General features: G+C 42.0%; 1 protein-coding gene across 35 annotated transcripts in view; it reads left to right on the top strand.

The window, feature by feature from the left end:
* UBAP2L (ubiquitin associated protein 2 like) overlaps positions 1-13,870 on the top strand; it is a 49,198-nt gene that overhangs the window by 662 nt on the left and 34,666 nt on the right. For 8 of the 35 annotated variants that reach the window (XM_047784497.1, XM_047784491.1, XM_047784496.1 and 5 more), the window contains exons 1-5: positions 121-206; positions 4,224-4,353; positions 6,348-6,425; positions 7,138-7,248; positions 13,473-13,641. In XM_047784497.1, coding sequence (XP_047640453.1) covers positions 4,264-4,353; positions 6,348-6,425; positions 7,138-7,248; positions 13,473-13,641 — 448 coding nt within the window. In that variant the 5' untranslated portion in view covers positions 121-206; positions 4,224-4,263. Of the gene's footprint in view, positions 1-12; positions 207-485; positions 565-803; positions 833-4,223; positions 4,354-6,347; positions 6,426-7,137; positions 7,249-13,472; positions 13,672-13,870 lie in introns of those variants that run through there. The other 27 variants (XM_047784481.1, XM_047784474.1, XM_047784469.1 and 24 more) reach the window with 10 other exon arrangements.

Below are 13,870 nucleotides of genomic sequence, written 5' to 3'. Positions count from 1 at the left end.
ACGCAGGAAGGCAAGTGGGAGGGGGAAGGCGCGAGAGCGAGCGCGAGAGGGAAAAGGAGGGAGGGGGGGTGGGGAGGAGGGAACCTTATATCACGTGACAGGGGCGGCGCGGCCCGGGGTGTCAGTGTGGAGGAGACTGAGGTAAAGTTGGGAGCGCAGCGGCGTTGGCGGCGGCGGCGGCGGCAGCGGCAGCGCGGCGGGGCCGGGTATTGTCCGCGGCCCCTTTAAATCCGCGATCCCCCTTTTACCCTCCCTCTTTTCTTCCCTACCCCCGCCGTATCCCCCTCCCTCGGTAGGCCCCCCCCGCACCGTGTGTTCCCCACTGTACACCCCCCCACCTAGTCGTGCGAGTCCTGGCGCCCCCCCACCCCTCGAGTCGGCCGCCGGAGGTTTTGTTTATGGTTGGGTTCGCGGCCTACTGGGCCGCGCCAGAGCCGGGGCCTCGATTTGGGAGCGTGGCCGGGGCGGGGCTTGGGGCAGCTGGAGGGGGGGCCATGCGGCTAGAGCCTGAGAGGGGGAGAGCGAGAAAGAGCGCGAGCGAGCGAGGCCTGGGCCTTGCCTGAGGTAGGGGCCTCTCTCTACCCTGGTCGGTGCCTGTGGAGAAAACGAGAAGGCCTCCTCCCTTTCCAACCCTCTGCGGGCCTCCTCTGATCCGGATCCGGCCTGGTTTGGGGGTGGCGGGGGGGGGGTGGGGGGAGGGAGGGCGTTGGGGTGGAGCTGCCCCAAACTCCCCCATGTGGCCCTCAGTTTGGAGTGCGGAGGATTAATTTGTTCCGGGTGGGAGGTAAGGAGGCGATTGGCCCCGTGAGCTCCCGATGTGGCGCTGAGCGAGGTGAGCCTCCCATCCTCCGCGCGTGGGCTTGCGTCCCCTCTCCGTTTCCAGCCTCTTTGTCAGCTCCTCTTATTACCCTTCCTTCTTTCTCACCGCCCAGGCTCTCGAAATATATTTTTTTGCTGCTGTCTTTGGCTTCCTGTCGTCCATACTGTAGTTTTGGGTACCCCAAACAATTATGCTATTTGGGAGGCTGGGCATACAGGCTCCCAGAGGATGTATTACGCCTAAGGGACGTAATTAGAGCAGTAGGGTATTTGTCCAATCTTCTCATAGTGGGACAGGAATTCCAAATTTCTTCAGACCCTTCACCTTGTGGACAGTCGCTAAATTGCTTTGCAAACTGATGTCACAAACAGGAGGCTGCTCCTTTTCCACCGTTCTTGAAATGTAGCCGTCTCTGGTGTAGGATGTTGTGGGGAAAAAAAAAAAACCAAACAAACCACCACAGTAACAGGCCTTTTTTGGTGTTATTGTTATCCCTTTTGCTTTTGATTGCCCCTGATTATTAGATGGAGAACTCCTTTTTTGTTTCCTCCCCATCCACCTTACACAGCCCCTATCTTTTGCTTTGGGGATATCTGATGCTGGGAGGTGACAAGGGTCAGTGACAACCCTCATTACTGGAGAACTAAAACGTTTTTGGCTTCTCATAGATTGATAAAACTGCTTTGAGATCCTACAATCATTGTCCTTAAAGATTATCCTATTCCAGTGATTATTTCCGTTGTGAACGGGAAGTCGGAAAGTATTGCTGGCATGTAAACTAATGGTGAAAGGCCTTAAAATGTACTGTTTTGGTTTTGATTTTTAAAGCCCCTACTTGCTAAATGTGTCCTAACTGGGAAGTACTCTTTTTTAAATTAGATTCAAATTGATGGGGAAGAGGATGCAGGGGTCATTGCTGCAGAGCATCTAGGGGAATTATTTGCTCTGTTAGAGGTACCAAGCTTTACCCACCCCCTCCTCCAGCTTCAGAGTTTCTGAATTGTTTCTCAAATTAGATTGTAAGCTCCCTGAGGGCAGCAACCAAGTTATATTGCATTTGTATTTCCTAAAGTACTGGACACATAGTAGATAACTCAATAAATATTTGTTATTTATTTTTTTCTGTAAAATTTCTCTGGCTATTTTTTTAAGTAGCTGGTTTTCAAAAAAAAAAAAATGGTCAAGGGCACTCCTGTGTTGAAACCTGTATTTGTTCCTGCAGTACTCCCTTGGTCTCCAATACTTCTTATCTATTTCCCTTAAATATTTTTACTTTCTAAGAAAGAGTATTTAACAAGATTCCTCGCCTCCACTGTGATAACTGGGTATGTGTCTCTGCTTGCTACTAAAAAGCTACTAATTCTGTGCCCTCCAGTGATCCATCCTAGATCACTTACTTTTGACCTATTGCTCAGTGTTGTTACTACCTAGGTGGTAAAATTTTCTTAGTCACACATTTCAGAGCACTTCTAAGAGGGAGCTGGAAGTTAATAGCAAAGTGATCAGGAGGTGCTTTTTTTTTTCCCCTTTCCTGAGTAGTTGTGTGGCTTTCAAGATGATTTTTTAGTGTATTTACATTGACTGGTACTGTCTAAGCAAGTTATCCATATAGCTAGTCATAAAGTTCATATCTATTGTAATGCGTGCTTACAAATTGAAATCACATGTGGAGTGGAAGGCAGTATTTGTAAGTTAGAGGACAGGTTACTGCCATGTTAGAATCTTCACCTTAGAGCCCAGTATAATAAAGCCGAAAAGTTTTTCTCTAGGTTTTTTTCTTTTTGATTTGAATTCAGGCATACTTGGTTGAACCACCTTTTTTTGTTGTTGTTAATTATGTATTGAAACTTGACAATAATGCCAGCCTGGGAAAAAGGACTATTGTGTATCAAATAATCCTGTACTGGCTAGACATATTTACAGGCCTTTTTGTGCACATGTGTTTGTAGGGGGAAGAGGTAATGGTTAAAAATTAGCCCTGAAGTTTCCTTAAAAATATGTCTTGGTGATAGGGAATGTAGAACTCTTAATTCTTCATGACCGCATCAAGCAACAAAGACCTATGTAACATTGACCCAACTGGCTGAAGAATTTATCCACCAGGAAGTTAGCTTTCTTTGTAATCCAAGAAACAGGTGAAATTCCTAATAGTTAATTCTTGCATATTTCTTGAAAAGCCCACCCTACTTCTCCCTCAAATTCAGCAATGTCTTCCGGGTAGCCTAAAATTACTGTATTTGAAGTTTCATTAATTGAAAAAATTAAATGTGGAGCAGAAAAGTATAAACTTATCCTCTTTGGGAGGGAATAAAGCAATGGAAGGTAACCTCTTATTTTGAGCACTCTATCATATGATGAATATTTTATTTACTAAATGCAGCAGCTGAGATTGCATTGTAAAACAGTGTGGATGAAGGCAACTTAAATTCAGTAGATTCCTTGCTTATTAGAAGTGTTATGACAAAAACTGATGGGTTTTGGGCAGGCCTTGTATCTCTTTAAAGACAACAAAGTCATCTTGCTGGCAATGATATGTCAAGTTTAAAGTTATTTCCCAAAAGCACTTTTTCAAATAAAACTTTGTACTAGATACTTTTGGTTTGGGACACATTTGGGATTCTCTGTGTCTTAAGGTGAGTGGTGGAGGGTAATTGCAATTCTGGTTTCTTGAAACTGTGGACCTAGAAAACCAGCAGATGCAGCCACGCACGCAGCCTTTTGGACTGTTATCCAGGGAACTGAGATTCTGGGCAAAAATCACTGGTGCTAATACATGCCTTGTTGAAAACTGGAAGTCCCCCACTCCCTACTGAGAGAAAGAAACTTGAGGGAGAAAGAGGCTAGACTTGAGCTTGTCCTTTTTTTCCAAGTGATGGAGGACACATTCAGCTTAAGTTGAAAAGGTTGTAAAGCAGGTAAAGCTGTTTTCAAAGGTAGATTGAGTACAGAGTTTTACATTGTTTTTATTTGCAATATAGATTAATGCCCTTCCTGGAAGGCTTTTGTTTCCAGGCTTTGCTGATTATCGTTCCTTCTGTCAGAGGGACTTTAGATAGTTTCATCTATTAGAAGACTTGATAATATTGTTTTGTTTACTGTCAAGTTAGTGAAACGTTACAAAACCTACTTATAGGGGACTAGTAACCAAACTGTGCTCATAACTTAAAAAAAAAAAACAGACCGTCACAACACATTTTATACATTTCTTATTCTACAAAATTGGATTAATAGCTGTAGTTCCTTAAAAAATTTATCAAACTATAAATATGTTGCAAGAACAGGTGAATGTTGGTTTGCTTCTTTGCAGAAATGTTAAGTGTTTGGTGAATGTGCTGATGAAAGTTTGAAAACATTTTGCCCACATTTAACATCTACGCTTTTCTTTTCTTTTTGAATCTTTCAGTATTCTACCTTGTAAATACTGTTATTTGTATATACTGTAAATGATGACGTCGGTGGGCACTAACCGAGCCCGGGGAAACTGGGAACAACCTCAAAACCAAAACCAGACACAGCACAAGCAGCGGCCCCAGGTAAAGAACCCAAGGGATGTGGATCCATGGGGATAGTCTTGCTGGTTGATACTCATTTCCATCCAATACAGCATCATTCTGTGCTTTGGATTATTGATTTGGTTCTTTATTCTTCTTACTGTATTTGAAGTTTCATTAATTAAAAAAATTAAGTATGGAGCAGAAAAATATAAAATTGGGGCTTGGTAACTGTCAATGACATGCTGTGATGTCACGTGCTTATTTTTTGTTTAGCATACTGCGTTATGAGACTTGGAAAGAATGGGTTGAGAGCTTTGTATCTCTAAGATAGCATTTCCTTTCATTAACCTGGATTTAAGCAATAACTTTTTTTTTCTCTTTTTCTTTTTTGACTGCACCATATGGAAGCTCCCAGGCCAGGGATCAAATCCAAGCTGCAGCTGAGAGCTACTCCCTGGATGCAGCAACACCAGATCCTTTCCCCAGTGTGCCACAGTGAGAACTCCAGCAATAACATTTCTTATTTCCTAGGTCTTCCAGCTTGACATATCTCTAGCCAGTCTTTGTCTTGCTACCTTTTTCCTTTCCTTTGCTCTTATTTTCCCTAACTTTTATTTTACTCTCTGGTCTCATTGAGGCTTAATCTGATTTTTCCTTTACCATCAGGAGTTAACATCTTTACTTTGTTCCTTCGAAATTAACAAATGAGATAACCTAGAACATTGCTCAGTTTTAAAGAGTAGGAGTTCCGGTCATGGTGCAGTGGTTAATGAATCCGACTAGGAACCATGAGGTTGCGGGTTCGATCCCTGGCCTTGCTCAGCGGGTTAAGGATCCGGTGGTGCCGTGAGCTGTGGTGTAGGTTGCAGATGCGGCTCGGATCCCGCATTGCTGTTGCTGTGGCTGTGGTGTAGGCCTGCGGCTGCAGCTCCAATTCGACCCCTAGCCTGGGAACCTCTGTATGCAAGAAATAGCATATCCGAGAAATAGCAAAAAAAAAAAAAAAACAAAAAAAATAAAGAGTAACCTCTTGGTGCTAAGGTTTAATGGATTGTTTTGTATTATTATTATTATTATTGTTATTTTCTTTTTTGGCTGCCCTGCAGTATGTGGAGTTTCCAGGCCAGGGATCAGATCCCAGGCACAGTTTCAAACTACTGTGGCAACGCCAGATCCTTTAACCCACTGTGCCAGGCTGGGGATTGAACTTGGTTCCTGGTGCTACAGAGATGATGCAGCTCCTCTTGCACCAAATGGGAACTCCTGTTCTGTTTTTTGAAGTTGGGTTTAGATACTTGTTTTTTATTACCAGTCTGGTATTGGTTGGTACTTGATATGAATGGATTAACATATTTGGTTATGGTCAGGTAAATTGAATAGGTAAGACTAGAATTTTCCTCTTACTCATTTTCCTTTCATCCTCCCCTACCCCCAACCTTGGCTGCACCTGTGGCATGTGGAAGTTTCTGGGCCAGAGATCAAACCTGAGCCACTGCGGTGACAATGCTGGATCCTTAACCTGATGAGCTAGCAGGGAACTCCCATTTTTCTTTCTAAGTGATCTTCTAGCAAAATTTTAGTATTCAATCTCAACTGAAGCTAAAGTTTCTGACATAAATGTACACTGGATACTTAGAAGATATGTTGAGTTTATCCTCAGACTAAACTTTATGGTGCTCTCATCCCTAAGGGATAAGAGAGTGGCATTGTTCATTGCAGAAACAGCAACAGGGTTTACACGTGATTTTGTAAATATATTAATAAGTGAACTAAGGCACAGATGTTTCAAAATGGTGCTGTGATCGCAAAATGAAAGGCTCTTTAACTGTGAATGCTAATGAAAAAGCTCCCTGTTTTTTTAGAGATTGTAGAGTGAAACTGTGACAGCTTCACACTTTGTTGTTATTTTGCTCATTGAAACACCTTAAATGGTGATAATGTTTTATTACTTGGTCATTTGTGACAAGCAGAAGGAAATTGGGGCGGGAGATAGTAAATATTGACTACATGGGTCCTTCTTATTTCTTTCTTAGGCCACTGCGGAACAAATTCGACTTGCACAGATGATTTCGGACCATAATGATGCTGACTTTGAGGAAAAGGTGAAACAAGTGAGTGAATTGCTAATTTGCCATACGCTGTGGGAAGAGACATCATGATTAAAGCCCATTTAAATAGAATTGATGCCCACGAGGATACTTTCCACTCTAGACATTAAAAGAATTAATGAATTGAAATAGGATAGGTTAAGCCAATAAATTAGTGCTTTTATTGTCTGGATTACCCTACCCCTTTGGACAGATACCTTGTTCAAAGAAGTTTTGTATTAATTTAATTTAATTTAACTTTATTTTTTGCCATTTCTTGGGCCACTTCCTCGGCATATGGAGGTTCCCAGGCTAGGGGTCGAGTCGGAGCCGTAGCTACCGGCCTACACCACAGCCACAGCAACACGGGATCTGAGCCGCTTCTTAATTTTAATCTCTTGTTTATTGAATGACTGTGGGTACCATTGTACAGCAACAGAGCAGTTGTGGCATCTAGGAAATGTGGAAAGTCATGGTATGCTGAAGCCTGTGCTTCTGTGTTTGATTCTCAACTAGATGGTTTATTGTTTGATTGCTTCATAAATAATCTTGCTCCATCCCTAATCACAGGTGTTAATATTTTACTTTGAAACCAGAATACCAAAGTCCTGCATATTTTGCTTCTTTAAGCCTGGTTCTTTCAAACTCAGCTATGTCTTCTCCCTTTTCTTTACCTGGTTTTCTTGTGTGGGGAGTGCAGCCTTGTTCATGATGGTTGCTCATCTTTCTCTTTCAGTTGATTGATATCACAGGCAAGAACCAGGATGAATGTGTCATTGCTTTGCATGACTGTAACGGAGATGTCAACAGAGCCATCAATGTACTGCTGGAAGGAAACCCAGATACGGTAGAGTGCTAATAAAGTTTTAGAAAGTGGGTCCCTGCTTGAGAGACTAGTATAAATTCTAAAAATAGCGAGTGGAGTAACTCAACCTTCAAGCAGAGTACCTTATTCTCCAAATAAAGCAAGAAAATGTCTTTGAGATTATTTGCTGCAGGTTGCAAATACTACGATTACGTACAATAAATAGGGGAAAACAGATCAAATCAATATTCTAATTGGTCTGGAATAAATTATGCATTCTAGGTTAGTGACTGTTTAATAAGACTTGGTTAGTGTGAGTTAGAGGTGCTATTTAATAGCCTTAGTTACTAATCTTGGAAAATTTCTGCTCACCTGTTTTATTGCTATTGAACAAAGCCATAAACGACTGGATTCTGATTTCAGAACACTCCCATCAGTATCACCTTTGCATTTCACAGAACCTTTTCGTCATACGAACTTAGTTTTGTTGAGGTAGCAGAGAAACAAATTTTATAGCTTGTTGACCATACCTGGAGATGATATGTGTTATTGGAGGAACTCTTGCCCTAGAAATTAGAGTTGTTTTCACCTCTTTCTCTCTTTTTTACTTAATGAGAATCCTGTTTTGTTGCTGTGTTATTATTGTATAAAGTTATTAAGTCCCTTAAGAACAGGGATTCTGCCTTACTAATCTTTGGCATGTTCCTGTAGTGTTTACTAGAGACCTGTATTATTTTTTTATGAGCAATATATCATTCGAAGTCATTTTCATTTACTAGGTCTCGCTCTGGGGATCTTTGGGATAGACTTCATCCTTAAAGAGAATAACTTACTAATGTTACAGTGTCACTTTAGCTGAATGTTGGAGGTTTGTCAGTTTCCTTGAGAAACAACAGTGGAAAACTTTTTTTTTAGGTCTTTTTAGGGCAGTACCCTTGGCAATTGGAGATTCCCAGGCAAGGGATGGAATCTGAGCTGTAGCCGCTGGCCTAAGCCACAGCAACACCAGATCTGAGCCGCATCTTCGACCTACACCACAGCTCATGGCAATGCCTGGATCATTAACTCACTGAGTGAGGCCAGGGATCAAACCTGCATCCTTGTGGATACTAGTCAGATTCATTTCTGCTGAGCTGTGACCAGAACTCCAAGGAAAACTATTTTTAATTGTTGAATTTAAATTTGTAGAACTTTTTAAAAAGTGGTCCTAGATTAGATTTTGTATTATTGGCCTTATTTGAAAATTAATGCCTGGATAATTAGATAGCAGTTTTGGTTCATTTTGAGTTTACTCCAGAGTAATTATCTCAAGATTTTCTGGGGAGTAGGATGAAGGTGGAGATGGGTGTATGTTTGCTTTTCATTTTATTTTTTTTTGGCTGTGCCCGTAGAATACAAAAATTCTCAGGACAGGGATTGAACCCATGCCACAGCAGTGATCTGAGGCACTGCAGTGAAAACACCAGATCCTGTGCTACAGGAGAACTCCCATCTGACTAAAATTTTAGAGTGCAGGCTGAGCTAGAGGGTAGAGAAAGTAGAGGCAGGAAGATCAGTCTGAATTTTAAAAAGGTGGGGGCTAGTTCCTTGGTGGCTCAGCAGGTTAAGGATCCAGGTTGTCACTGTCATGGCACAGGTTGCTGCTGTGGTACAGGTTTGTCCCTGGCCTGGGAACTTTCCTGCAGCCAAGAAAAAAAAGTCTGATTTTTTGTTGTTGTTGTTGTTGTTGTAGTTGTAGTTGTTGCTATTTCTTGGGCCGCTCCCGCGGCATATGGAGGTTCCCAGGCTAGGGGTTGAATCGGAGCTGTAGCCACCGGCCTACCCCAGAGCCACAGCAACGCGGGATCTGAGCCGCGTCTGCAACCTACACCACAGCTCATGGCAACGCCGGATCCTTAACCCACTGAGCAAGGGCAGGGACCGAACCCGCAACCTCATGGTTCCTAGTCGGATTCGTTAACCACTGCGCCACAACGGGAACTCCCTTTTTTTTGTGTGTGTGTGATTTTTTTTTTTTAATTTAACATTTTTTTGTGTGTAAGTCACAGTTTGTTTCACCTTTCTAGCATCTTCTGTCTATGCTACAAGATAGATCTTCCATGGTATCAAAAAAGAAAAGAAACTACAGAGTTCCTGTCGTGGCTCAGTGGTTAATGAATCTGACTAGGAACCATGAGGTTGTGGGTTCTTGGCCTTGCTCAGTGGGTTAAGGATTTGGTGTTGCTGTGAGCTGTGGTGTAGGTTGCAGACACGGCTTGGGTCTGGCGTTGCCGTGGCTCTGGCGTAGGCCAGTGGCTACAGCTCCAATTCGACCCCTAGCTTGGGAACCTCCATATGCCACGGCAGCAGCCCTAGAAAAGGCAAAAAGACCAAAAAAAAAGGAAAGAAAGAAAGAAACTAGAGTATGTAGGTTTTTGCCACAAATAAATCAGCTACTAGTGAATCCAATGGAAATTAAATTCACGTGCCAGGAATATTGGATGTATTTGGGTGGATGAGATCATATCAGAAAACTAGCAGTACCTTTGGGAAGATCATAGTAATTTTTTTTACTTATAGAACCCATCTGGTGCCAGCAACTGATGTGTGTACTATAGTGGAATGAAAAGGTGAAAGGTTTCTGAAACCTACCAGTTTTTGAGACAGATTAGTAAAAACTGTAGGAGCTGTTTGCTGTTTTGAGTCTAGTTTCCAGAGTTGTGGGTTTGTTGGTTTTTGTTTTTTTTCCTTTTGTTTTCTGTTTTGTTTTTTTGCTTTTTGCTTTATTTAGAGCTGCACTCATGGCATATGGAAGTTCCTAGGCCAGGGGTGGAATGGGGGCTACAGTTGTCAGCCTATATCACAGCCACAGCAATGTGGGATTCAAGCTGTGTCTGTGACCTACACCACAGTGCAGGGCAATGCCAGATTCCTGATCCATAGAGTGAGGCCGGGGATCAAATCCGAATCCTCATGGATACTAGTCAGATTCGTTTCTGCTGTGCCACAACAGGAACTCCAAGTTTTCAGCATTCTTGATGCAGGTTTAGCCATAAGGTTTACTGTAATTTATGAATTGAAGCTTCTATGAGCATAAAATGATCTACCAGCTACAGTGTGGAGTCACTTTGGATTGGAAGAGTATGAAACAAGGAGCTGCCAAGTCCTAGGTGGATACTTAAAAAAATTTTTTTTTGGAGTTTCCTTGTATCTCAGCTGGTTAAGAATCCAACTAGTATCCATGGGATGAGGGTTCGATCCCTGGCTTCGTTCAATGGGTTAAGGATCTGGCACTGCCATGAGCTGTGGTGTAGGTTGCAGATGCTACTCAGTCTGGTGTGCTGTGGCTGTGGTGTAGGCCAGCAGCTGCAGCTCTGATTTAACCCCTACCCTGGGAGCTTTCATATGCCACAGGTGTGGCCTTTAAAAAAAAAAGTAAACTGATTTTATAAACTCTATTAGAACATGTATGTGTGCTACGTGTTCTATAACTATGTATAAAACTGTACCTAAAAGTATAGTTGTAATTTTTTTGTTTTTTGGGTTTTTTTAGGGCTACATCTGTGGCATATTGAGGTTCCCAGGCTAGGGGTTGAATTGGAGCCTAGGCCACAGCCACAACAATGCCAGATCTGAACCTCATCTGTGACCTACACCACAGCTGATGACGACGCCAGATCCTTAACCCACTGAGCGAGGCCTGAGATCAGAACCTACGTCCTCATGGATATACTAGTCAGATTTGTTTCCACTGAGCCATTACAGGAACTCTTGAAGGTGTAGTTTTAAATTTACCTTTTTTGAACTTAAAAATGTTTAGATTGTGGTAAAATATACTTAACAAAATTCACCATTTTAGCCATTTCAAATGTGCAATTCATTGGCATTTAGGGCATTGACAGTGTTTTATAACCATTCACACTGTCCATTTCCAGAACTTTTTCATTTCCCAAATGGAAACTACCCATTAAACAACTCCCCATTTCTCCCCTCCCAATTCTGGGTAACATCTTCTATTTTCTTTATCTATGACTACTAATTCTTAGAACTTCACGTAAGTGGAATCGTATAAGTTTTCCTTTCATGTTTTCATTTAGCATGATGTTTTTAAGGCTTATCCAATATTGTGACTTGTGTCAGAATTTCACTGTTTTATAAAGGCTGAATGACATTCCATTATATGTATTTAGCACATTTTGTTTATCCACTCATCCATTGGTGGAGATTTGGGATTATTTGGAAATAAATTGTAAACATAATGGTACTTTATTCCCTAAATTCTTCAGCATGTTTTCCTTAAAGAAGGATGCTCTTTTTTATATGACTAAAATATTATCGATCCTGAGAAATAATTGCATATTACTATTTTGTATTCCTAAAATTATTAGATACTAGATAGCTGTTGCTGAGCAACAGGGGCATTGTAGTTTGAGTTAGATGGTTACTAGGATAATGAAGATCTGATAGTCTTGGTGTTTGTGCTGGAACTTTTATTTGTACATATTTTCTGCAAAAATGTGTTAATCAGTGTGTCTGTTAAAACTTTAAATTTATGGAGTTTCTGTTGTGGCTCAGCGGGTTAGGAACCTGCTAAGGATGTGGAGTCAATTCCTGGCTTCGTTCAGTGGGCGAAGGATCTGGAGTTGCTGTGAGCTGTGGTGGAGGAGGCAGACCTGACTGGGATCATGCATTACTGTGCCTGTACTGTAGGTTGGTAGCTGCAGCTCCAATTCAACCTCTAGCCTGGGAACTTCCATTTGCGGCCCTAAAAAAAAAAAAAAAAACTTATTAAAAAAACCTTTAAATTAATGAAGCTCCTTTTCTAAGGAAGGAGTGTTTTGCAAGACTGTTTCGTTTATTTTGCTTATTACAAACATTCCTTCCTGCAATCTGGAATGAACTGTTTTGAAGAAGGTTGAATTACATCAGCTTAGGATATATAGGGAGAACAGAGCAGATAGAACCTGTAATAGAAGATTTCCTATAGTCAGCATGTCTCAGGGCCAGGGCTGTGCTCTCCTGGCTGCTGTTTGATTTCTTTTACTTAGTTATTTCTGTTATTGTTGTTATTTGCTTTTTAAGGGCCACACCCATGGCAAGTGGAAGTTCCCAAGCTAAGGGTCAGATCAGAGCTGTGGCTGCTGGCCTATGCCACAGCCACAGCAATGCCAGATCCAAGCTATGTCTATGACCTACAATGTAGTTCATGGCAACACTGGATCCTTAACCCACTGAGCAAGGGCAGGGATCAGACCTACCTCCTCCTGGATACCAGTTGGGTTTATTACTGCTGAGCCCCAATGGGAAGCGCCTCTGCAGCGTACAGTGCAGCTCATGGCAATGCCAAATCCTTTTAACCCTCTATGCCAGGCTGGGGATCGATCCTGCATTCTAGTGCTACAGAGATGCTGCCGATCCCATTGTGCCACAGCAGCAACTCCTGCTCTTCTTTAAATAAAGGAAATTGAAGTTCTTTGGTGGCTCAGTGGGTTAAGGATCTGGTTACGTCTGGGTACAGCTGTGGTGCATGTTCTGTCTTTGACTGGGGAGCTTGCATATGCTCAGGCACAGCTAAAAAAATAAAAAATAAAATTAAAATACATAAAGGAAAGTGGTGTGTATAGAGGAATGGGCAGTAGGTATAGTTGTTTTCCTCCTAAGTTCTAGATTGCTTAAATATGATAATATATTTGAGAGTCAGAGTTCCTGTGTGGCTCAGTGGTTTAAGGATCCAGTGTTTTCACTGCAGCAGTTTGAGTTCCATCTCTGGTCCAGGAACTTCTACATGCTTCAGGGGTGGCCAAAAAAAAAAAAAAAAAAGAGTCAAATGCTATTCATTCATTCTGAATTCAGAGATAACTTTAGAAACTTTGAGTTTTCTTTTTTGTTTTATTTGACATGAATAATGCTATAAAAAATTGGGAGTCACTGAATCCAAAGGTAATTAGATTTTTCGACCCAGAAAGGAAAGGACCAGTGAGTGACTAGGTCCTTTGACTAATATGCCAGATGACTGGACTGGATAAAGATCTTGGTGACCCTTTTGTAAGTGATCCTTGCAGTTCATTTGCTATAAGCACCTCCCCTACAAAAAGGGCTTCCATTTTGCAGTGATATGTATAGAATTTGTTTTGAGGTTCTGCCTTATACCCTCCACTTAAACAGAAATAGATGTATTTTATATATGGATGCTGAGAGGAGACTGGTCACCAGTTGTCCCAGCTTTTATCTTTGGTTTCCTGATAGCAATCTATATTGACTAGACTGAATGTTCTGGTTTTCTTTAGCATTCCTGGGAGATGGTCGGGAAGAAGAAGGGAGTTTCAGGACAGAAGGATGGTGGCCAAACGGAGTCCAACGAGGAAGGCAAAGAAAATCGAGACCGGGACAGAGACTACAGCCGGCGACGTGGTGGACCACCAAGGCGGGGAAGAGGTGCCAGCCGTGGACGAGAGTGTATGCATGGGGCTTTAACAAAACCAGTGGGTTAGTAATGCCTAGACTTCAGGGATGTCAGGGCCCTGCTAGGCTGGACCTGGTAACCATTATCATCCTTTTGATTTTTCTTAAAATCATTTGTTCTGAGACCTTGGCATCTCTTATATGCAGCCTTTTCTAGCAACAGCCACCAGTTTGGCATGAAATGACCTTGTAGCTATTTGTAAAATTATTTAACTGACAGCTC

Source organism: Phacochoerus africanus, chromosome 6 (assembly GCF_016906955.1).
Source record: "Phacochoerus africanus isolate WHEZ1 chromosome 6, ROS_Pafr_v1, whole genome shotgun sequence".
NCBI lineage: Eukaryota > Metazoa > Chordata > Mammalia > Artiodactyla > Suidae > Phacochoerus > Phacochoerus africanus.
The sequence above is the reverse complement of the archived record's forward strand: the minus strand, read 5'-3'. Positions and strand labels throughout refer to the sequence as shown.